General features: G+C 47.3%; 1 protein-coding gene across 6 annotated transcripts in view; it reads right to left on the minus strand.

The window, feature by feature from the left end:
* The window catches only part of ITPR2 (inositol 1,4,5-trisphosphate receptor type 2), a 370,362-nt gene that overhangs the window by 324,160 nt on the left and 23,090 nt on the right, over positions 1 to 23,112 (minus strand). For 5 of the 6 annotated variants that reach the window (XM_081023379.1, XM_081023378.1, XM_081023377.1 and 2 more), the window contains exons 2-5: positions 14,271 to 14,341; positions 4,590 to 4,705; positions 3,356 to 3,442; positions 48 to 206 (exon numbers count right to left, since the gene is read on the minus strand). In XM_081023379.1, coding sequence (XP_080879505.1) covers positions 48 to 206; positions 3,356 to 3,442; positions 4,590 to 4,705; positions 14,271 to 14,341 — 433 coding nt within the window. Of the gene's footprint in view, positions 1 to 47; positions 207 to 3,355; positions 3,443 to 4,589; positions 4,706 to 14,270; positions 14,342 to 23,112 lie in introns of those variants that run through there. The other variant, XM_081023380.1, reaches the window with a different exon arrangement.

Below are 23,112 nucleotides of genomic sequence, written 5' to 3' on the forward strand. Positions count from 1 at the left end.
ACAGTGCCTATTCCAGCAATTCCCAGAAACATATTTCATTCACTTACATTGTCACCTTCACTCCTCAGTTTCCAAAAGGGCTGGATGTAAAACCAGGACCCCTCATTCCCAGCAGCATCCAGAGAGACCCGCATAGCATTCTTCTCCAATAGGGCTGGCAATCTCTTATTCACTGTAAGGTATTTGTTGCTTTTTATGTGAAGTAGCTGTAAATAATAATAAAACAAATGAATGTATACATGTGTTCTGGATGAAGACTTTGGCCACAACTCAACCCACAATGAGGCCTCCCTTACACCAAAGGATTAATGCTTGTTGTAGCCAGCCAAGAACCACACAGAAGGATTGTCAAACACCTGGCTGGCAACAGTGCAAGCATTCAGCTCAGGAGGTCAGAAGATATGTAGGCCAGATTTATAGCTGTGATATCACAGTTAGTAGGGCAAACATTTTTTGAGAGAAATTAAACTTACACATGAAATTAGTTCTGACAGTCTGAAAAAACACAATGTTTTAACATATTTCAAGTGGGTTTAACAACCTGCTCATTGGCAAATCATTGTAACTGGGAATAATTTCAATTATCAAAACATCAGCTCAAAACAATCCAACATGGGAGTTTGCGTGGCTGAAGGCGACATGTTATTCAGCAATCATAAAACAAGATGTTAGTTGGGTGGTTAAGTGTACGACTGAATACCCACCTGACTTTTTTTTGTCTGGTTAACCATCTCCCGGGGTAGCCAACATGACACCCTGCAGACATTGTTGGGAGCAAACTCCCACCATCCCTGTGTTGGTTTTTCTTTATCTTAAAGTGGTGCATGCTCTAGTTATCTCCCGCTTGAACTACTGCAATGCGCTCTACGTGGGGCTACCTTTGAAGGTGACCCAGAAACTGCAATTAATCCAATATGGCAGCTAGACTGGTGACTGGGAGTGGCCACCAAGAAAGACCATATAACACGGGTCTTGAAAGACCTACATTGGCTCCCAGTACGTTTCCGAGCAGAATTCAAAGTGTTGGTGCTGATCTTTAAAGCCCTAAACAGCCTCAGTCCTGTATACCTGAAGGAGCGTCTCCACCTCCATCATTCAGCCCAGACACTGAGATCCAGCAACAAGGGCCTTCTGGCTTTTCCCTCATTGCAAGAAGTGAGGTTACGGGGAACCAGACAGAGGGCCTTCTCGGTAGTGGCACCCACCCTGTGGAACCCCCTCCCATCAGATGTCAAGGAAATAAGCAGCTATCCTATTTTTAAAAGACATCTGAAGGCAGCCCTGTTTAGGGAAGTTTTTAATATTTAATGCTGTATTGTTTTTAACACTTGATTGGGAGCCGCCCAGAGTGGCTGGGGAAACTCAGCCAGATGGGCAGGGTATAAATAAATTATTATTATTATTATTATTATTATTATTATTATTATTATGCTACTCAGGAACCAGGTTGGTTTCAGAGGTGTATGTTTGCAGGTTGACCTACTTGGCTGCACACATGTGGTCTCTCGACTTTTTGCCTGGGAGTTACCGTATTTTTCGTTCTATAGGACGCACTTTTTCCCCTTCAAAAATGAAGGGGAAATGTGTGTGCATCCTATGGAGCGAAGACGCCATAGCCCCGCGACCCTCTCCCGGCTGGAGAGGTGACGCATGGCTATGCCAGGAGCCTCTTTAGCCGCTCGCCACCTCTCCAGCCAGGAGAGTGCACGCGGGGCTAAAGAAACCCCGCTTACCCTCTCCCAGCTGGAGAGGTGACACACGGCTATGGCAGGAGCCTCTTTAGCCGCGCGCCACCTCTCCAGCCAGGAGAGCGTGCACGGTGCTAAAGAAGCCCGTGAACCTCTCCCGGCTGGAGAGGTGACGCGCGACTATGGCAGCAGCCTCTCCGCTGCGCGCCTTTCCGCTGCTCCCCGACCTGCTCTTTGGGGCTGGTGGTGGGCTTCCCCCCGCCAGCCCCAAAGAGCAGGTTGAAAGGAACCTGAAGCCTGGAGAGCGAGAGGGGTCGGTGCACACCAACCCCTCTCGCTCTCCAGGCTTCCAAGGTAGCCGCCTGAACGCACCTTAAACGGCACCTTGTTTTAGAGGGGGAAAACAAGAGGGGGGAAATTCTCCCCCTCTCTGCGCAGCGCCTCCTGCCGCTTCGCTGAAGGGACGCTAGGCAGAGAGGGGGAGATTTTTTTTTTCTTGCTCTCCCCCCTCTAAAACAAGGTGCGTCCTATTGTCCGGTGCGTCCTATGGTGCGAAAAATACGGCACTTAATGCACCAGGTGCAGAAGGGGATGTGATAGGATAATTGGTTAATTGAAACTGTATTTAATTTGATCAAATGTCTTGTAAGCTGCTGGTGAGGAGGAGTGATGGCTTGCAGCGTTTGGCTATTATGTTTTTGAAAATAAAACTAAGGAAAGATACTGTGGACAGCTTTTTATTTCTACGATCCATTCGCTGTGCACACTCTGTGTTGATGAAGAAGTTCAGCACCCTGATCATTGGCTGAGACTGACGGGAGTCCCACAACATCTGCAGGGCATCATGTTGGCTACCCCGTACCACTCTATCTACTGCCTAAAGACCATAATTTATGACTCTTCTGATTTTCAGTTTTGACATGCCCAATTTCCACCATATCTTCCTTTTTTCATTTGTTTCTTATGGTGACCAAGTGCAAAGGAATATGAGCCTCCTTTGCCTCTAATCATGTATATTATTTATATAATGCCATAAATGTTGTTCTACTAAGTCAGGCTTCCTCAAACTTGGCCCTCCAGATGTTTCTGGCCTACAACTCCCATTATCCCTAGCTAGCAGGACCAGCGGTCAAGGATGATGGGAATTGTAGTCTAAGTATACTAAGTGATATAACAAAGAGAAATGTCCCCTGTAAGCCCAGGTGCTTACAGTTTACATTTCTACACAAGATAAAGAGAGATAAGGGAAGGTGGGGTGCAGAGGAGCAGGAGATGACACTGGGGTGGTGCAACTTGTCATGCTGCGGTGAGGAAAACAGTGCTTCCTGAAACAGTCTCCCCTGCACTGTCGTTAAAGGCAAAGGAGCCCTGCCCTTTCTTCTCTGCCTCTAGGCCAGGCTTCCTCAACCTCAGCCCTCCAGATGTTGGGATCATGGGAGTTGTAGCCAAAAACATCTGGAGGGCTGAGGTTGAGGAAGCCTGCTCTAGGCAATGCTTACTGATTTCACACATCAAAAAATCCGCTGTGGGGAACTCCCACTGCAGGGCTGATTGGTATGGCATGGAGGTATGTAATCTTTTCACACTCCATGCCATTTCTGATATATTTAAACTTCTGCTCACCTTGAGGTTTTGAGAAACTGACAGTCTAGTTTTCAAAGGCTCACCTGTATGACGTTGCTGTACTTCACAATTTCACCCAGCAGTTTCCTGTTCTCACATTCATTCTGCTTTTGTTCCAGTTCTGCAGCATGCTGCAAAATAGTCACAGTTTCTTGGAGTTTTTGTTTTGTTTTTGTAGTTTAAGTCACAAACTGTTACATGAACTCAACCTCTCAAGCTTTAGCACTGGAGTGTGTGGGGGTTTTTTTCAGACGGAGCACCAGATGGGTGGGGTATAAATAATAAAAGTATTATTATAATTATAATTATTTTTATTATTAGGGGCAACCCTTCTGGGGGGCACATGCTAAAGGTGTGTGGAGTGAAAGGCAGAAGACTGGTAGGGCCAGATCCAAAGGTAGGGAGAACAACAGATAGAACTCTTACTTTTGGCCCCATCTGCACTATCCATTTAAAGGACTGTGATACTACTTTAAACCATCATGGATTCCCCTAAAGCATATTGGGAACTGCAGTTTATAAGGGGCTGAGAGATACTTATTTTCCTCACAGAGCTACACTTCTCAGAGTTACCTGGAAAGAGAGATCAATTGTTGAACCACTCTGGGAATTGTAGCTCTGGGAGATGATGAAAGGCAAGGCAGTGGGTGGGGGGAGCTGGGATGGGGCAAACACATTGGCAGAGACAATCCCACACTCCTACTTATGTACTTAAGTACATATGTACCTAAACATTAGGAAGAACTTCCTGACAGTAAGAGCTGTTCGACAGTGGAATTTGCTGCCAAGGAGTGTGGTGGTCTCCTTCTTTGGAGGTCTTTAAGCAGAGGCTTGACAACCATATGTCAGGAGTGCTCTGATGGTGTTTCCTGCTTGGCAGGGGGTTGGACTCGATGGCCCTTGTGGTCTCTTCCAACTCTATGATTCTATGATTCTACGATTCTATGATTCTACTTGCACCAGACCAACCTCCCAGCCACCTCACCCATCTCCCTCCCAGTATGCAACAGCAATCCACCTGTCAGGAACTAGCAGGGACTCTGGCACACCCAGTGAGCCACCTCTGGGATTAAGAAGGGAGAGAGAATAGTCCTTAGATGAAACAAAACAGGGCCGTTTTGAGTCATCTAAATTTGCTGTTTCTCAGCTCAGTAGAATTACCAGCTGGGAGAAAGTAATTTGGGCTTAGCTGCTGAAGAACTAACAGCTGTGCATCATGGCACTAACAAACAGCTGCATAAAAAGGCAACAAAGACTGGGAGCTCAGGTGCCACTTACTTGCAGCTTCTTCAGCAATGCAGCTTCCGTGTGGTTCCCTTGTTTTGCTTGCTTGGCTTTCCAGTATTGTTTCTGTGCAGAGTATCGGTTCATAGGACATACCTTAAAAAGGCAGTCTGAAGACAAGAAAACAAAATCACGTTTGTTTCTTATTTCCTTGCAGCAGTCAGCTACGAGATTCTGCATATGTTTTTGATTAGAAAAATTCTTCCAAATTCCAGTTGTGGGGAATCACAAGCAGGAGAGTGCTGTTGCGCTCATGTCCTGCCTGTGGGTTTCAAACCAGCATTCTGCATGGCTGCTGTGAGAAGAGAAAGTTGTGCTAGATGTGCCTTTGGTGTGTTTGCATACAGAATGCCTTCAGTATTGATTAACACAGCCAGGCCTCAGGTTGTGCAGTAGACTTTAATAATAAGGCTTCTGAATTCGGCTCAAGACCACAATACCTCAAGGACCACCTGTTTCCATATGAATCTACCTGGACCTTGAGATCACCTTCTGAGGCCCTCCTTCGTGTGCCTCCTCCTTGAGAGGTTCAGGGGGTGGCAAAATGAGACCGGGGCCTCCTCTGCAGTGGCTTCCTGTCTGTGGAATGCTCTCCCCAGGGAAGTTCGCCTGGTGCCTTCACTATACACCTTTAGGCGCCAGGCAAAAATGTTCCTTTTCAGCCAGGTCTTGACTTGATCTACATCTTACACCCTTTTTAAAAATGCTGGCTCTTGGGGGGGTATTGGGTTGTTGGTTTTGTTTTTGTTTTTGTTTTATGTATTTGATATTTTATGTGAACTGCCCTAAGACCTTCGGGTATAGGGTGGTATAGAAATTAAATAAATAAATAATAAATAATTCACTACTATCCCTTTTTTGTTTTGGTCTCATATTCACCGGGTGTGAAAAATAGTAAACAATAAAAGCTAATTTTCACAGATCTCTGCTCTTGGGCCACTCTAGAGCAAGAAGAGCTAACAGCTCAATAAATTTAGTGCTTTTTCATCTAGTCAGTCCTAGATTTTCTGCAGAAGTGATGAACCAGCAAAATGCAAGGAAATGTGTGGTGTAATTCAAACCATAAGGTTCCTGCCTTTGTAACTTATCCCAGCACTATAAAAAAAAGCTCCAATAGACAAGTGGAGAAGACTCACGAACAGCAGGTGCAGACATTAGAAAACTCCAAACAGGCTTTGGAAAGCACAGCACAATGTGACGTAGAAATTGGCAAGTCTTATAAAGCCCACTGACCACTTCCCCCTCCTTCTGATTCATGTGGGTGCAAATAATACTGCCACACACAGCCACACATACTGCCACACACAGCCTGCAACACATAGCAAGGGACTATGAGACACTGGGCAGGGACTATGAGAGACTGGGCATCACTCCTTCCTGTTGAAGGTTGTGGCCAAGAAAGAGAGAAGAAAATACTATGGCTGTGCAGGTGGTGTCGTCAGGAAGGATTTGGCTTCTTGGATCATGGTCTCTGCTTCCTTGAGGAAGGACTTCTGGTGAAAGATGGGCTGCACCTCACAGTGGTTGGCAAGAATGGCTTTGCTAAAAGTCTCAAGATCAGGAGAGCTTTAAACTAGATCTTGAGGAGGGAGACAACATTACAAACAACAGAATAGCACCTGGCACTGGGGATAATAGCTTAATTGATGCACAGGAAACTGAGGCAGTGCTCCAGAAACCTGCTAAAGGGCAAGAAACTACAGGAAGGAAGCAGCTGGAGGGAACGACTCATGGTTTCAGTTGTCTTTACACAAATACACAGAGTGTGGGAAACAAGCAAGACGAATTGGAGCTTTTAGTACAGGATTGCAAATACGGCCTGGTAGGCATTACTGAAGCCTGGTGGGATGAGACTCATGACTGGAATGTAGGAATTGAGGGGTATAACCTGTTTAAAAGAAATAGACCAAACAGGAAGGGAGGAGGAGTAGCATTATATGTAAATAATGTGTACACTTGTGAAGAAATCCATGACCTGGAGCATGGAAAGCAGATTGAGAGTATATGGGTAAAACTTGTAAGAGAGAGAAACAACAGGGACCTTACTGTGGGTGTCTGCTATAGACTGCCAAGCCAAACTGAAGACTTGGATGGTGCCTCACTAGAGCAGATTACCAAACATTCTTTTTTTTAAAAAAAAAAATTTATTAACCGGCCAATCAAATCAAATTAAATCACATCACATAAATTCCGAATTACAAAGCCGAATTTTAAATTTTGTTGAGGGGACCCATATTTCAAGATCCGAAGGGGGATTCTGATCATATTCTTGCGTTAATGTCCAAATCAGTCCAAATCAGTCCAAACAGAGTTCATAATTCTATCCAGTCTTATCTTGCTGTTTCCACATCACATCTTGTTCATATATTTTCTCTTTTTTCTTTATGATCTCTTCTGATAGTCTCCTTAAGCTGATAAACACCAATAATAATCCTGTGTGAATTTTCCGTTCTTCCAATCCTCAAATCGAGATGGTTTCCATATACATCGCCTTCATAGATAACATCGCTCTTTCCATCATTAATTACAGAACTGTCGATCTTAAGTCCCTCTGAGGAGTTTCATCCACAATATAAAAACAGCTCTATTTCTCTATTTCTCCTCTCAGACTTAAGTCCTCCGACAGAACTTCCTAACATGGCGACGGCATTTTTAACTGTGTCATTCCAAAGCCCTTATACATTCCACGCTCTTCTTAAAACATGCTTTGGTTCGAAAGTTTATCTCCACACAGCCTTAAATCCACAGCTTAAGTCCTTAAAGCGACATTCCTGACTTGTGGGGGGGGGGGATTCTTGTTTAATCACATAAAAGAAAGAAAGGAAAGTTTTTTCCCCCCTCCCCCATCAGCCCCTTTGCCATACCGAGTCTTGGCGTATCTTCTCATAATCTATGCTTGTTCCTCCGACTCGTCTTGATTTATCAGAGATCTCTTCTGTTAGCAGTCTTTGCTCCCCCTCCTTCCTCAAAATATGTGCATTCCTTCATCCAAATTGTTTCTTTTGAAGTTCTTGCAGCTAGTGGCGCGAATCAGAGACGGCGTCCAGGAGCGCCGAAATCCCACAGGAGGGCTTTGTGCCTAGTGCCCCCATCCCCAGATTACCAAACATTCAAAAAGAAGAGCTATAGTAGTCACTGGGGACTTCAACTTCCCCGATATCAGTAGGGACTCAAACTCTGCCAAGAATAGAAGGTCTGATAAATTCCTCCATTGCCTCATTGACAATTTTGTTTCCCAGAGGGTGGAGTAAACAACCAGGGGATCATCTGTCTTGGACCTGATCCTCACCAATAGGGAGGAACTGACCAATGAAGTGACAGCACTCGGAAACTTGGGAGGAAGTGATCATGTTCTCCTGGGTTTCACAATACAGAGGCAAGGGAAAACTGAGCATAGTCGGAAACGCACTCTGGACCTCGGGTTATGAACGTGATCCGTGCAGGAGGCACGTTCAAAACCTGCAGCGTTCGAAATCTGAGGTATGACTGCATAGAGGCAAGGGAAAACTGAGCATAGTCGGAAACGCACTCTGGACTATAAGAAGATAAATTTCAAAAAGCCTAAGGAGCTAAGAAATACTCAAAGAGAAGGGAGCAAAGAGGATTGGAGTTTCTTAAAGGAGAAATATTGAAGGCCCAAATACAGACAATACCAACAAGAAAGAAAAGTGAGAGGCATCACTTCCGGGTTGGCGCGATCAGGAAATGGCGGATTCCCTCCGAGCTACGGAGGGAATCGGCTCCGCTGAGGATGGGTCTTGCCGCGCCGGCGACGTGGGGACCCTTAGAAACCGCAGGCGCTGAAGCCTGCGGACGGGAAGACTCGGTGGGCGCCTTAAGCGCCCCCCCGACCCACGAAGAGCCTTTTTAAAGGCTGCGGAGAGGGTACGGAGGGTGGCGTGGTGCTGAGAGTCGATCGCTACCTCGGTGGAGCGAAGCCGCGAGCCAGGACTGGAGAGCGCTGACTTCCTTCCTTGAAAATTGGACTGAAAAAGAATAACCCGTGAGTAGATGGAATTTGGCTTTAAGAAACTTTTCCTGTGAATTCGAGACGACCGGGGGGTGTGCTAAAAGGAAGTCCGCACCCCCCTTACTTACAGACAATTCTAAGCAAGGAACGGAGAACTAAGGTGGAGAGGTTATTTTGTTTAATATAAAAGAAACTAACTTCCACGATTTGACAAAAGAAGTGTTGTACTGGAGAGTGAGAGTGGAACTTTGGAAATTTTTGATGAAATCCCCCCCCCCGGACCAGGGGGAGTCCCGCGTTTGAGCCTGTTGAAGAGGAATAAGGAGTTTGACAGCTGTCAAAAGAGCTGTCAAAGGGACAGTTTCAGTTAAAAGTTTGTTAACTAATATCTCTCTGGACTAAAAGTGCTATAAATTGAAACAAAGTTGTTGGAAATTTGAAAGAAAGAAACAAAAAAGATTTGGACTGTTGGAAAAAGTTTACAAAACAACTAGAATCCCCCTAGGGGGATTCTTAAGGTATTACAATGGCTGCAGATGGAAAATTACAGGCACAGATAGACAGGATGTTTTTTCTCGTGGGAATATTGCAAGAGCAGAGCTTGACTGAATAAACAACTCATGACCTTGACCTCTGGAATAAGTAACTCTGCTGAATGCATTAAGGACTTGACAGGAAAGGAATCTGCAGCTGAAATAGAAGTGACATCTCAAGAATTGGAGGAGAAAGTACAGATGGGAAATATCAACAAAAAGCCTACAATGGTGGAGTGCAAGGAAAAAGACTCTTGGAGTACATGGATTATAAACCTGCAAAGGATGTTAAAGATGAAAGAGGGGGCCCCTAAAGTATTTGGAATACAGGAACTTAAAGGAAATAAGAAATATGATTGGGGCTCCCCTGTTGAACATGAAAGACTGGTTGATTTTTGGCAGCAGTTGTTATCAAGCATCCTGGTGGGAAGAAAAACTGGAGTGACGGAGATTGAACTGCTTCGAGACCTGACGACCAACATAAAGGATTTCCAACAAAACCGGCGGAGAGGAACTGAAAGAGATTTGAAAGCCTCGGACGTGAGGAATCCAGGCTAAAAACTACTGTTGACTTTTATTTGAGAAGGGACTAGTACCTGGGGAGGGGGGGAGGGGAAAGCAGAATTGTAAAAATGTTTATGAATTTTGGGTCGGGTGAATAGGGCCTATATCTAATATAAAAATGAAATCTGTGGAAGGGAATTTGGGTCGACCTTAGGAAAGAATCTAAATGTTTATAAGAGATGGGGATAAGAAAAATGGGGTTAACTAGGAAGAGTTATATCAAAAATATTAATCTATAGGTTAAGGAGGAGAAGCTAGAACTTGCTGAGCTAATTATGGGAATAGGGATGTAAGAAGGGGGGTGGGGGGGAGTCCAGGGAACAAGGTTAGGAAAGTAAGGTCCTGAGAATATGCTTGTCTTGTTTTGTTTTTGTTGTATTTTTGTGTGTTTGTCTTTAAAAATTTTGAAAACCCAATAAAAATTTATAAAAAAAAAAAAGAAAAGTGAGAGGCATCTAAGGAAACCAGTGTGGCTGCTATGAGCTTACAGATGAGCTGAGAGTTAAGAAGGGCATGTATACGAAATGGAAGAAAGGGGAAATCACAAAGGAGGAGCATACATGAGTAGCCAGCAGTTGCAAGGGGAAAGTCAGGCTAGCTAAAGCTCAGAATGAGGTCAGGCTTGCAAGAGAGGTTAAAATTAATTTTAAAAGGTCTATTCAGCTATGTCCCAAGTAAGAGGAAGAACAAGCAAGTGGTAGGGTCCTCTGTGTGAAGAAGTTGGAGAAATGTTATTGAGTACAGTGGTGCCTCGCAAGACGAAAAGAATCCGTTCCGCGAGTCTCTTCGTCTTGCGGGTTTTTTCGTCTTGCGAAGCAAGCCCATTAGAGGATTAGTGTCTTAGCGCTACAGTATTAGCGGCTTAGCCGGCTTAAAGATCAGCTGATAAGCGGCTTAACGATCAGCTGATAAGCGGCTTAGCATCAGCTGTTAAGCGACTTAAAGATCAGCTGATAAGCGGCTTAGCCATCAGCTGTTAAGCAGCTTAAAGATCAGCTGATAAGCGGCTTAGCATCAGCTGTTAAGCGGCTTAAAGATCAGCTGATAAGCGGCTTAGCCATCAGCTGATAAGCGGTTTAGCGGCTTGGGAAAAAGGGGGGGGAAAGGAAAAAAACCCCGCAGGAACTCGCAAGACATTTTCGTCTTGCGAAGCAAGCACATAGGAAATTCGTTTTGCGAAGCACCTCCAAAACGGAAAACCCTTTCGTCTAGCGGGTTTTCCGTCTTGCGAGGCATTCGTCTTGCGGGGCACCACTGTAACAGAGAAAAGGCAGAACTACTCAACACCTACTTTGCCTCTATCTTCACCCAAAAGGAAAACAAGGCCCAACCTGGTGATAACAGAGTAAATGATGTAAGGAGGGAGCTGCAGCCCAATTTAGGAAAGAGGTAGTAAATGAATTCAAATCTCCAAGGCCTGACGAGCTGCATCCCAGAGATTTCTCCATCCAGGCAAGCAAGAGGCATTATTGCAGTTCAAGGACAAATTCCAGCCATGCAAAAGCACCAGAAAAGGACATAAAGCAGAGGACAGTTTTGAGGCCTCAGACAGAGTGTAATGGACTGGCTGAATGCAAAGAAGTGGTCTGGAAAGGAAGCTCAGAGCCTGGGCATTAGTGGTGGGACGACAATAAGTGGTCAGAGGGCAAAGAGGGATCAGACTGGGAGGAGGAATTGTTGGAAGCCAAAGAGGCAACAGGGTTTAGTGAGCAGGAAGAAGCTGTGGCAGAGAGCAGTTCAGAATCAGAGGCTGGAGATGAGGGGGGCCAGGAGGCAAATATGAGACAGGCTGCTAAAGAAGCCTGGGGTTCTCCCCTTCCTTTCAGCTCAGCTCCCCTCTGGTCTCCGAGACCACAAAGTGAAATGAAGAGGGAATAGCAAAAAGAGACAACAAAGGAGTATCTGGTTGCTGGGGAAGGACCCAAAGGAGGAGGTCTTGGAGAGTGGAGAGAAGGTGTGGATCTTCAGTCTTTGCAACTGCCTCATTGAAGCAAGATCTACTGGGAAGAGTTGCTGTGATAACTAGGCCTGCACTGTTTGGGTGACTTTGAATAAAGAGCTAACTTATTTGACAGTGGGTGTTTTATTGCTGGCCTGCTTCTGTCTCCGGCTCCTGACACAGAGAGACCCAAATGACTGCATCCCCCCGCCCTCCGCCCTGAGATTCCCTGTGCCTGACTTAACACCATCAGGACCACAGTGGGGTAGGGATAAAGGAAATGCACATTTGAGGCTCCGTGAGCCACAGTCCAACATACATAAGGGCATTTCCCTCACCATGCCACACCCTCTTGCCAACACCCACAAGTGACTCCAATGTCAATTTCTAAGGTGAGGGTTAGAGTTAGTTTTAATGGAAAACAGAACTTTGAGACAGAACTTTGGATAAGGAGTTTTTCACTCTAGGAAAATAAACACAAAAGCAAAAGGAACACATTTCCTCACAACTTCCCTGTGCCTTGGCAAACAATTCAGCGACATCAAGGGGTTAATCTGAGGCAGGTGATTTGGAATTTGGCATGTATTAAGTTCTCCTGTAGCCAAAAGCAATTGACAAGTTCAGCTTTGTTTAATGGAAAAATCAAAAACACCATGTTGAGCTACAAAACAGAAACATGAGCGTCAGTGCCCATCTTAGAAACAAAAGGGCAGCATGCATGAAACAACAGGGAAGGTGCACAGCCTGGGAGTCATTTTGGACTCACAGCTGTCCATGGAGGCGCAGGTAAATTCTGTGTCCAGGGCAGCTGTCTACCAGCTCCATCTGGTATGCAGGATGAGACCCTACCTGCCTGCAGACTGTCTCCCGCTTAGACTACTGCAATGCACTCTACGTGGGGCTACCTTGGAAGGTGACCCGGAAACTGCAACTAATCCAGAATGCGGCAGCTAGACTGGTAACTGGGAGTGGCCACCAAGACCACATAACATCAGTCTTGAAAGACCTACATTGGCTCCCAATACGCTTCTGAGCACAATTCAAAGTGTTGGTGCTGACCTTTAAAGCCCTAAATGGCCTCAGTCCAGTATACCTGAAGGAGCATCTCCACCCCCATCGTTCTACCCGGACACTGAAGTCCAGCGCCGAGGGCCTTCTGGCAGTTCCCTCGCTGCGAGAAGTGAGGTTACAGGGAACCAGGCAGAGGGCCTTCTCGGTAGTGGCGTCTGCCCTGTGGAACACCCTCCCATCAGATGTCAATGAAATGAACAACTATCTGACTATCAGAACACATCTGAAGGAGGCCCTGTTTAGGGAAGTTTTTAATGTCTGGTGTTTTATTGTATTTTTAATATTTTGATGGAAGCTGCTCAGACAATTCCCATTATCTGCTCTCGGCTTTATGGAACAGGCTGCAGCTCAGTGGCAGTGCAGGCAGAAGGTCCCAGGTTAAAAAGCATCTCCAAGTAGGATAGAGAGCGTCTCCTGCCTGAAACCATGCTAATCGGTGTAGACAATATAAAACTAAATGCACCCGTGGTCTGACTCAGTATAAGGCACCTCTTAGGCTCTTGTCGGCTTTGCAGCTCAGCATCCATCTTGGAGCCATAAGTATGATCTTCCCATAGGCTTTGGTTATTAGTAGGCTTGACGGCGCATCTTGAAATGAAACTCAACCTGCACAGGAGCCAGGATGAAGGACAGAGAAGCTGCTGAATCCTCCTCCCATCTGATAATTTTGACACTGAATCAGCCCATTCCCTGCTATGTCTCGTCCAAATGGGCTTCCACCTGATCTGCCAGCCAGGAGTAAAGTAGCTGCGGAAAGGGTAACATTCAGCATCCTGCTTCCACCTGCTCCTCTTTTAAAAACCTCTGGTTTTATAACTGTTCAGTACATCTAATACACAAGCCCACCACCTTAACATCTAGTCACGACCTATCACACATGTCTTTGAACCTGTGGTTTTCTAGAGGAACTGTAGCCTGTAAGTTTACCCACACTGTGTGCTTTAAGCTTGTTGTGTATTTGTTATAATACAATTTTTCAAAGCACAAGTGCAGTACTGGTACACACTGCAGAAATCTCCTGAGTCACCTAGCTCCTGTGGCATCTATCAACATATCAGTCTGATATGCCACTTAACTCTTTACTTCCCTGCTGCTGCTGCTGCTGCTGCACCACCACATTTGAGTTCCCGCTGCGCTCTGGAGGCTTCAGGCGGCTATTCCCGAAGCCTTCGGAGCACATTGGGAACTCCTGCTGCGCTCCGAAGATAGCCACCTAAAGCCTCCAGAGTGCAGCAGGAGTTCCCGCTGTGCTCTGGAGGCTTCAGGCTTTAGGCGGCTTCAGCGAAAGCAACGCGAAGCCTCCAGAGCGCAGCAGGAGCGCTCCCTCTGTGCTTCGGAGGCTTCGTGTTGCTATCGCTGAAGCCAAGGAGCCTGCATTCACTCCATAAGACGCACACACATTCCCCCTTAATTTTTGAAGGGGGAAAAGTGCGTCTTATAGAGCGAAAAATACTGTAACTGAGTCTGTGAAACTCACAAGTGCATAGAATATGACAAAACCCAGGATCTAACTTCAAAATATATAATATATGTATCAACTTAGGCAAGAAGAGGATCCACTGTATTTCTACTTCTAAAATTAACTCTCAATTTCGTACCTCTGAATTTCTTAGGAGGATTGCAAAGATCACCTGCCTCTGGTTGAACCACGCATCTGTCATCCACCAGCCTAGAAGAAAAAGCATAATGCATAGACTTCATTATTATTTTCAAATTACTGACATAAGTGAAGTCAACATATCCAAAGAATTTCCATTGAATTTTGATGCAAATCATGACACAATGCTGCAAAGAAAGAAGTATTCTCTCCAGGTCAACTTACTAATGCACGGTTCTGTCTAGAAACTTCAAGGCAAATAGTTTTACTCTTCATTGCAGGAGAAATTTTGGCAAGCTTAGAAATGTTTAATAGTTTTATGCTTTTACTTGACTTTAAACAGACAATGTTAGATTGTGGAACAAGCCCTATATTGGGTACAATATACAGTAAGATAAACTGTAATCCTGTACATTGGCTATCTATTTTACCAGCTGTCAGGGAACTGCCATCAGTGCCGGAGAGAGACAGCAAAATGCAGAGGGATTCCAGAGAGCGTCCCGGGATGGGGAGAGGCAGCCCATCTTCTGGGGAAGAGAATCAGCGTAGCACCAGTGGAGAAGGGGGGCAGATGGGGGAAGCGGCGAGGCGGTCCCATGACTCCTTGCCGGGGACCAGCGGGGAGAGTAGGGGTCCTCCGCTGCCTACACCCTCCTTGCGCAGAAGGCTGTCGCGCAGAGAGAGTAGGAGGAGACTAGGCGTCAAAGAGCTTCTTTGCTGGAAGAAGTTTAAGAAACACCCACTGACGGATTCTGCCAGCGATTGAGACAGCCACGGGTGAGTGGCTGTCTGGACAGAAAAGGTTCACTCAGACAACCCAGCCAGGTGTTGGCACCGGCTTATGCACGAGCAACCCCTAGAACCATTACAGCAATCCGTCAGTCCCTGACGTTGCTTGTGCGCAGCCCCGGAGAGGCAGCACGATGAGCCAAACAGGGCCGGCCGGAGAGACAGAGCAAGAAGCCATGGTGCGAGGTCTGGTCGAGAGGAACTGAGACCTGGAGGCGCATGTCGCTACCCTGTCTGCGCGGCTGGAGGAGAGACGGGCTCAGGATGCACAGGTCAGAGCCACCCCAATAGGGAGGAAGGTCCCGGGGCTGGTACACAAGTTTGGTGGAAAGCCCCAAGACTACAATGCCTTCCGAACGGAAATTCAATACGCTTTGGAATTGCAGAAAAATGACTTTGCGGATGACGGGGAGAGGGTGGCTTACATTGTTGGACATCTGCAGGATGGGGCGCGCGAATAGATCAGGCCCCTAATGCGACACAGAATGATGCATTGAAAGAGCTTAAGAAATTCTACCAGGCAATGGACGCGATGTTCTCCAGCGAGGCGGAGCAAAGCGTGACACGGAGGGAGCTGATGGGGTGCAAGCAGGGGAGCCTGTCCGTCAGAAACTACTGGTCGTGTTTTGCGATGTTAGTCCACAAGCTCGGGTGGGATCTGGACTCTGAACCAGTACAAATGTTGTTTGAAGCGGGTTTGGACCCCGAAGTGAAAGACGAGTTGTCCCGAGCGCCCCGCCCGCGGTCGATGGATGAACTCACAAAGACTGTGCTTGCGATCGGTGTACGCCAGGAAGCGCGGGCTCAGGAGAAGCGGGAGATAAGGGCGGAACGTTTCCATGGCAACCACATTCCAGAGATGCCGAGGGAGCCTTCCCAGGCGGCGGAGCTGATGGAAATTGATGGAGCGCGTGAAGTTTCAAACGCTGGGGAAGGCGGAAAAGGGAGGGGAAGGAGTGGAAAACTACCAAGAAGTGCTTCCTCTGTTAGCGACCGGGACATTTTGCAAAGGTCTGCCCTCAACGAAAAGCCTGGCAAGGCATGATAGGGGCTGCAGGCCACAACGAGAAGGGAGAGGAAGGGAAACGACAAAGCCTGGCTGCCAACCAGCAGGGGCAGCAGCCAGGCCAGCAACCAATAGAAGTGCCCCAGCCTGACCCTCCCAAGGCAGCTATAGCCATAGAGGTGGTGCTAGAACTCCCAAATGGGCACCCTGTCAAAGTGGAGGGGCTGCTAGATTCTGGCAGCTCGTGTAATTTCTTCAGCAGAGACTTCGCTCTGGAGCACCAGCTCCACCTGTTGCCACTAGATTTTCCCTTGCAGGTGACCACCATCGATGGCAGGGAACTCCTGGGAGGGGAAGTGACACACCAGACACCGCCAATCCAAATGAGTGTCTCCAGGCACACGGAAACCATTGCCTTTCACGTGGCCACGCTGGCAGGACCCCCAATAATACTGGGAATGAGCTGGCTGGCAATACATGACCCAGTGGTGTCATGGCATCAGCGGTCGCTCACCTTTGGGTCAGCTTACTGCTTAGAACACTGTCTGGGAGGGAAGGAACCAAGAATGACTGTGGCCAGGGTGGCTGGGGTGGCCCTGGAGCAAAAAAGGGAGGTGCCACCAAAATATGCTGATTTGAAGGAGGTCTTCAGCGAGAGGGAGGCAGACAGACTGCCCCCCCACAGGCCATTTGACTGCCAAATCAACCTGCTTCCAGGGGCTCAGTTACCAGTGGGTAAGCTGTATGCCATGTCTGACCGGGAGATGCAGGAGTTGCGGCAGTTTATTGACAAGAACCTGAAGAGAGGTTTCATAAAGGAATCAAAGGCGGTGGGGGGCAGTCCAGTGTTCTTTGTGGACAAAAAAGAGACTAATCAGCCCAGATTAGTTGTGGATTATAGGGCCGTAAACCTGGTGTTAGAACCAGTGACTTTCCCAATGCCCAGGATTGACGATATTTTGACACGTGTGAGGCAGGGGAAGATTTTTACCAAGCTGGACCTCAGGGGAGCATACAATCTGATTAGGATAAGGGAGGGGGACGAATGGAAAACGACCATGTTCACCCCCCTGGGGGCTTTTGAGTACTTAGTCATGCCATTTGAATTACAATCGGGGTCCGCCTGCTTTCAAGCTTTCATGCACCATGTGTTGGGGCCCCTGCTGTACAAGAATTGCATAGCCTTTTTGGATGACGTCTTAATCTATTCGTACAATGAAACGCAACACGTCAGAGACGTCAGGGAGGTGCTACAGAGATTGAAGAAGCATCAGTTGTGGGTCAAGCTGGAAAAATGCCAATTCCACGCCAGGGAGGTCGAGTTCCTGGGGTACAGACTGTCAGACAAAGGACTAGCTATGGATCCGGGCAAGGTGAAGGCAGTGCTGGAATGGAAAGCCCCCAAAAACAGAAAGGATGTGCAGAGGTTCCTAGGCTTCAGCAACTTCTACAGGAAGTTCATAAAGAACTTCGCTCACTTGACAGCGCCCATAACGGATTGTCTTAGTAGCAAGAAGAAGTTCGCGTGGACAGAGGATGCGCAGCAATCCTTTGAAAAACTGAAGAAGGCGTTCGCCTCGGAAGAGGAGCTCCTGCACGTGGATCCAGAGAAGCCCATGAGACTGGAGACGGACGCGTCCGACCGCGCGATTGGAGCGGTACTTTTGCAGCCCGGGGCCAAGCAGAACTGGAGGCCGTGTGCCTTTTTCTCTAGGAAGCTGAGCAAGTCGGAGCAAAACTACACGGTGTACGACCGAGAACTGCTTGCGATCTATGCGGCATTTCGGCAATGGAGACATCTATTGATAGGGGCACGGCACAAGATCCAGGTCCGAACTGACCACAAGAACTTGGAATACTGGCGGACCGCGCGAGTGCTCAACCAGAGACAGATCAGATGGTCCCAGGAGTTCGCCAAGTTTTTCTTCGAGATACGATACGTGCCGGGAGAGGAAAACGTATGGGCAGATGCTCTCTCCCGGAAACTGGAGTACATGGAAGGAGAGGGGCCACCAGAGACCAGGCACGTGTTCCCCGAAGACCGGTGGGTGTGTGGGCGAGCGTTGGTTGGGAAACGAGAACTGGCAGGGCTCACCAGAGATGATGAGTTTGCTCAGACAAAAATCAGGGAACTCAGGGATGGAAAGGAAGACAATGGAGGGTTTGAGGAAAAGGAAGGGCTACTGTACAATAAGGGGGTGCTGTATGTACCAGGGGAGACTTTGAGGGGGAAGGTACTTAGACAACTCCATGACAACCCAACAGCTGGGCACTTTGGACAGCACAAGACCATGCTACTTGTCACCAGGCAGTTCTGGTGGCCAAAGGTGAGGGAAGACGTACGAGAATATGTACGAGGGTGCGACTGATGCCAGAGGGCAAAGGGGGAAAGGGCTGCCCCCGCGGGGCTACTGGAACCCTTACCTACACCGGAAAGGCCCTGGGAGGTGGTGTCCATTGATTTTATGACAGATCTGCCCAAGTCAAGGGGAAAGACAGCGGTCATGGTAGTGGTCGATCTACTGACTAAAATGTGCCATTTCGTAGCTTGCTCGCATGCAGCAACGGCAGAGGAGACAGCCAAGCTGTTTGTGGATCACATTTTTAGACTGCATGGGGCTCCATTGAGGGTAATCTTCGATCGTGGGAAACAATTTACTTCCCGGTTCTGGCGGAGACTCATGAGCTTGCTACAGGTCGAGGTGAGCTTCTCGACGGCGAGGCACCCAGAAACCAACGGACAAGCCGAAAGAGCGAACGGTATACTCCAGCAGTACCTACGCTTCTATGTCAGCGAGAGACAGAACGATTGGGTAGAGAAATTAGCTTTGGCTGAATTTGCGTACAATAACGCTGAACACGTGTCCACGGGAATGAGCCCTTTCATGGCCAATTACGGGTGTCACCCCCAGGGCCTTCCCAGGGTGGGGGGAGGAAGGATGGAGTGTACCTGTGGCTGAGCAAATTTCCACTTTTCGAGTCTTAGGTGCCAGTCCTCTAGTTATCCAAATTTGGTCAATTCTTGTCCATGATTCTATGATTCTATGTCATTTTGGCTTCAGAGAAGAAGGTTCCCTCTCTGCCCAAGGGATTCTTTATTCTCCAAATGTCAATCAAGTCCATATTGTCAGTCATCTCAAAAAAGGTTTTTGGTAGTCTGCCATCTTTAGTAACTACCTGTCTCTGTGACTTGTCCATGTTTGTAGATACCACTCCATTCATATCTCCCATCATGATAATGTTGTAATCCATATAGTCTAACAATGTCTCATGCAACTTCTTAAAAAATTCAGATTTCCCCTCATTTGGTGCATATACTCCTACTATCAAAAAAATTTCTCCTTGTGTTTGGATTTCAAATGCCACATATCTTCCTTGGTCATCTTTAAAAATAAATTTCGGTGAAAGGCTCTCTTTCGCGTAAATTACTACTCCTCTCTTTTTAACCTTGTCCGATGAAATAAACTCTTGACCCAATCTTTTATTAATCAATACTTTCCTATGAAGCCTTATTACATGTGTTTCCTGCAAGCAAATCAAGTCCAATTGTTCCTTTTTCAATAAATGAAAGACTTTTTTCCCTATCTCCGGGGAGTTAAATCCATGAATATTCCAACTTAATAGTTGCAGGGACATGATGTGTTTATTTTGCTTTTCCTCCAACTGCGACAAGTAATTGTTCTTGTTCTGTCGGTGGTATCACCTTCTCTAACTTGTCCAATCCCACAGGTAGTGGTACTATGTCTTGTATTCCTGGTTTTAAGGCTCTTAGCTCTTCTTCAGCTTCTTTTCGCAGGTCTTCTCCGTATTCTTTCAGAAATTTTTCTTTATCTTCCACTGATCTTATTTTAAACTTTTTCCCTTTAAAGGTAAAAGATAGGGCTTGGGGGAATTCCCACCTAAAAATGGTTCTGTTTCCTCTTAACAGGGCCACTAGATCTCCGTAGTTGGACCTGAGATCCAAAAGATGTTTAGGGATGTCCTTAAATATCTCCACTCTTGATTCACTTATTTCCAAGGTCTTCTGGAAGTGCAGACTTAATATTCTGTCTCTCTCCTCTCTTGAACGGAGGGTAATCAAACAGTCTCTCACCCTGTTCTTTCTCCCCCCTCTTCCAAGTCTAAAAGCACTTACTATCTTAAAATCTAACTTGTCTGAGTCTAGGTTCCAAAAGTCTGCAAATTCCTGCGTAAGAAAGTCAATCAAACTATCTTTCTCAAGTTCAGGTACAGCCCTGATCCTTAGATTTATCTGTTTTTCTTTTAATTCAATCATCGACAGCAATGACTTGTGGTCCTCAAGCTGCCTACATATCGGTGGTATCTTTTCCTCTACAGCCAATGCTTTTTCCTTGGCTTCTTCAGCTGTTTTTCAGTTCAAAGTAGATTCCTGCAGCAGTTTCTCAATAGATTCTGTATTTGAGTTCACCTTCTGCCCCAAGTTATTGATGCTTGACGTGTTTTGATCAATTTTAGTTGTCGCTTCAGCAACTTGTTTGCTTAATTTTTCCAAAGATTCAAAAAATTTATCTAGTGCTGAAGCTAAACCCCCCTTCAGATGCCATTCCTTTAGGCGCCACCTGAGCTGGATCTTCCCCTGGTGGGGCAGGGAGGCCGGATGCTGACGGCCTACGCTGCTGCAGTCTAATTTTACCCGATCTTGTTGTTTTTTCCTGAGTCAAGTCTGCCATAACACTTTATCTAAGGATCAAGGTCAATACCACGGTTACTTGTTTTGTAGTGGAAAATTCCCCTTGGCCAGTTTGGAGTGGAAAATTCCCTGGCCAATTGTAGCAATTTCAAAGTTCCTCTAGGGGGACACAGTAGCAGTCCAGACTTGTAACAATAAAGTAACTTTTCCAACTTTCAGAAATCCCCCCTTTAACCAAGAAAAGCAACAATTTCAGGTCCAGAGAGACCCTTCAGAATCAAAGTATCTCTCTTACAGAGTTAGCTGTCAAAAAGTTGTATTGTCCTTTAACTGCGCGATTCACGATACGGCAGTTCCATTGTCCCTTGACAGTCCGTTCCCAGGCATTAAGTGATGGTCTTTGTTCCCTTTCTCTCTTTTTTTGCAGGCAAAAGATACTTCCCCTTCTCCCTCCCCTCTCCTGCACCTCAGGGAGGGAGTTCTCTTTTAATTAATGTTAAGATTTGAGTCTTTTTCAACACGATTTTCAGGGTCTTAGCTTAGACAGTCTTCGCTTTGATCTATTTACAGAAAACGGAAGGTGGACTTCCTGTTTACGCCTTCCCGCTTCAGTGCCAAATTAGTCCTTTTTCCCTTAAATTTCCCAATCTTCAAACTTAACCTACTCACGGGTAGTTGTTTATTAGCCAAATTGTCACAGGAAAAAAGTCAGCGCTCTCCGGCAACAGCTGCGCGGCTTCACTCCACGGAAGAAGCAGTTGACTCTCAGCACCGCGCCAGACTCCCCGTTTCGCTCCGGAACTCTTTACAGGGTTCCCTCGCAGATTGGGGGGCGCTAAGGGTGCCCGCCAAGTCCCACGGTCACAGGCTTCACCCGCCTGTGGTTTTCGAAGGGGTCCCTGCTTCGCCGTAGCGGCAAGACCCGATTTCCGCGGAGCTACTCCCTCAAGACTAGAGGGAATCCGCCGTTGCCGATGGCGCCGCCTCCGGAAGTCTTTGGGGCCAAGGAAGTTTACAAGAGGCAGGCGGACAGGCACCGTCGGGAGGGGGAGGCCATAAGGGTGGGAGACTGGGTGTGGTTGTCATCCCAAGGGTTGCCCCTAAAGGGAGGGTGCAAGAAGTTGCAGCCTAGGCGGCTGGGGCCTTTTGGGGTAATACAGCAGGTTAACCCAGTGGCATTTAAACGCAAGTTGCCTGACAGCATGAAGATACATCCAGTGTTCCATAGGTCCCTACTTTCACCTTACAGGGAGGGGCGGGAATTCCCAGGATGGGAGGGAGGGGTTACCATCCACCCGCAGGTAGAGGAGAGGGAACACTGTAACGAAGCCACGGAAATACTCGATTCAAGGTGGCGAGGTCGCCAGGTAGAGTACTTGGTAGCCTGGGAGGGGGAACCTAGGTCTGAAAACACTTGGGTCCCTGCTGAATCAATCACTGATGGGTATCTGGTGGAAGAATTCCACGGTTTGTTCCCGGATAAGCCCAAACCATTAGCCAGATTCTGGGAGGAAGAATTTGGAACCACAGATGACGAAGGGGACTTTGTGGGTTTTCCTGCCTCCGAAGAGGAAGGAGGGGAGGTGTCTGAGGGAGAAGGATCAGACTGGGAGGTTCAATCAGCGGGAAGAGATCCGAGCGGATGGGAGGCTGGTTTTGAATCCTCAGAAGATGATGACAGTTCCTTCAGGGGATTCCCCGCATCGTCGACCGAGGAGAGAGAGGAGGTTGTATCGGAAGATCGTGCCAGGGGTGGGGGGGGTGGGGTCCTGAGGAGGAGGTGGATGTCAGGGAACTGCCATCAGTGCCGGAGAGAGAGAGCAAATCCAGAGGGATTCCAGAGAGCGTCCCAGAATGGGGAGAGGCAGCCCATCTTCTGGGGAAGAGAATCAGCGTAGCAGCAGTGGAGAAGGGGGGCAGATGGGGGAAGCGGCGAGGTGGTCCCATGACTCCTTGCCGGGGACCAGCGGGGAGAGTAGGGGTCCTCCGCTGCCTACGCCCTCCTTGCGCAGAAGGCTTTCGCGCAGAGAGAGTAGGAGGAGACTAGGCGTCAAAGAGCTTCTTTGCTGGAAGAAGTTTAAGAAACACCCACTGACGGATTCTGCCAGCGATTGAGACAGCCACGGGCGAGTGGCTGTCCGGACAGAAAAGGTTCACTCAGGCAACCCAGCCAGGTGTTGGCACCGGCTTACGCACGAGCAACCCCTAGAACCATTACACCAGCCAAACAGACAAACATCAGTGTTTTATACAGCGCTTTTTTCAGGGGGCACTCAAGGGTACACAGTACCGGCACCTCTTTTTTAAAAAAAAAAAAGGGTGGCACTTACTGTAACAACATCATGGTGAGTACGGGCACCTATTTTTCTAGGGGAAAAAGCACTGGTTTTATATATA

The sequence above is a fragment of the Podarcis pityusensis genome (assembly GCF_964106645.2).
Source record: "Podarcis pityusensis genome assembly, chromosome: 10".
Lineage (NCBI taxonomy): Eukaryota > Metazoa > Chordata > Lepidosauria > Squamata > Lacertidae > Podarcis > Podarcis pityusensis.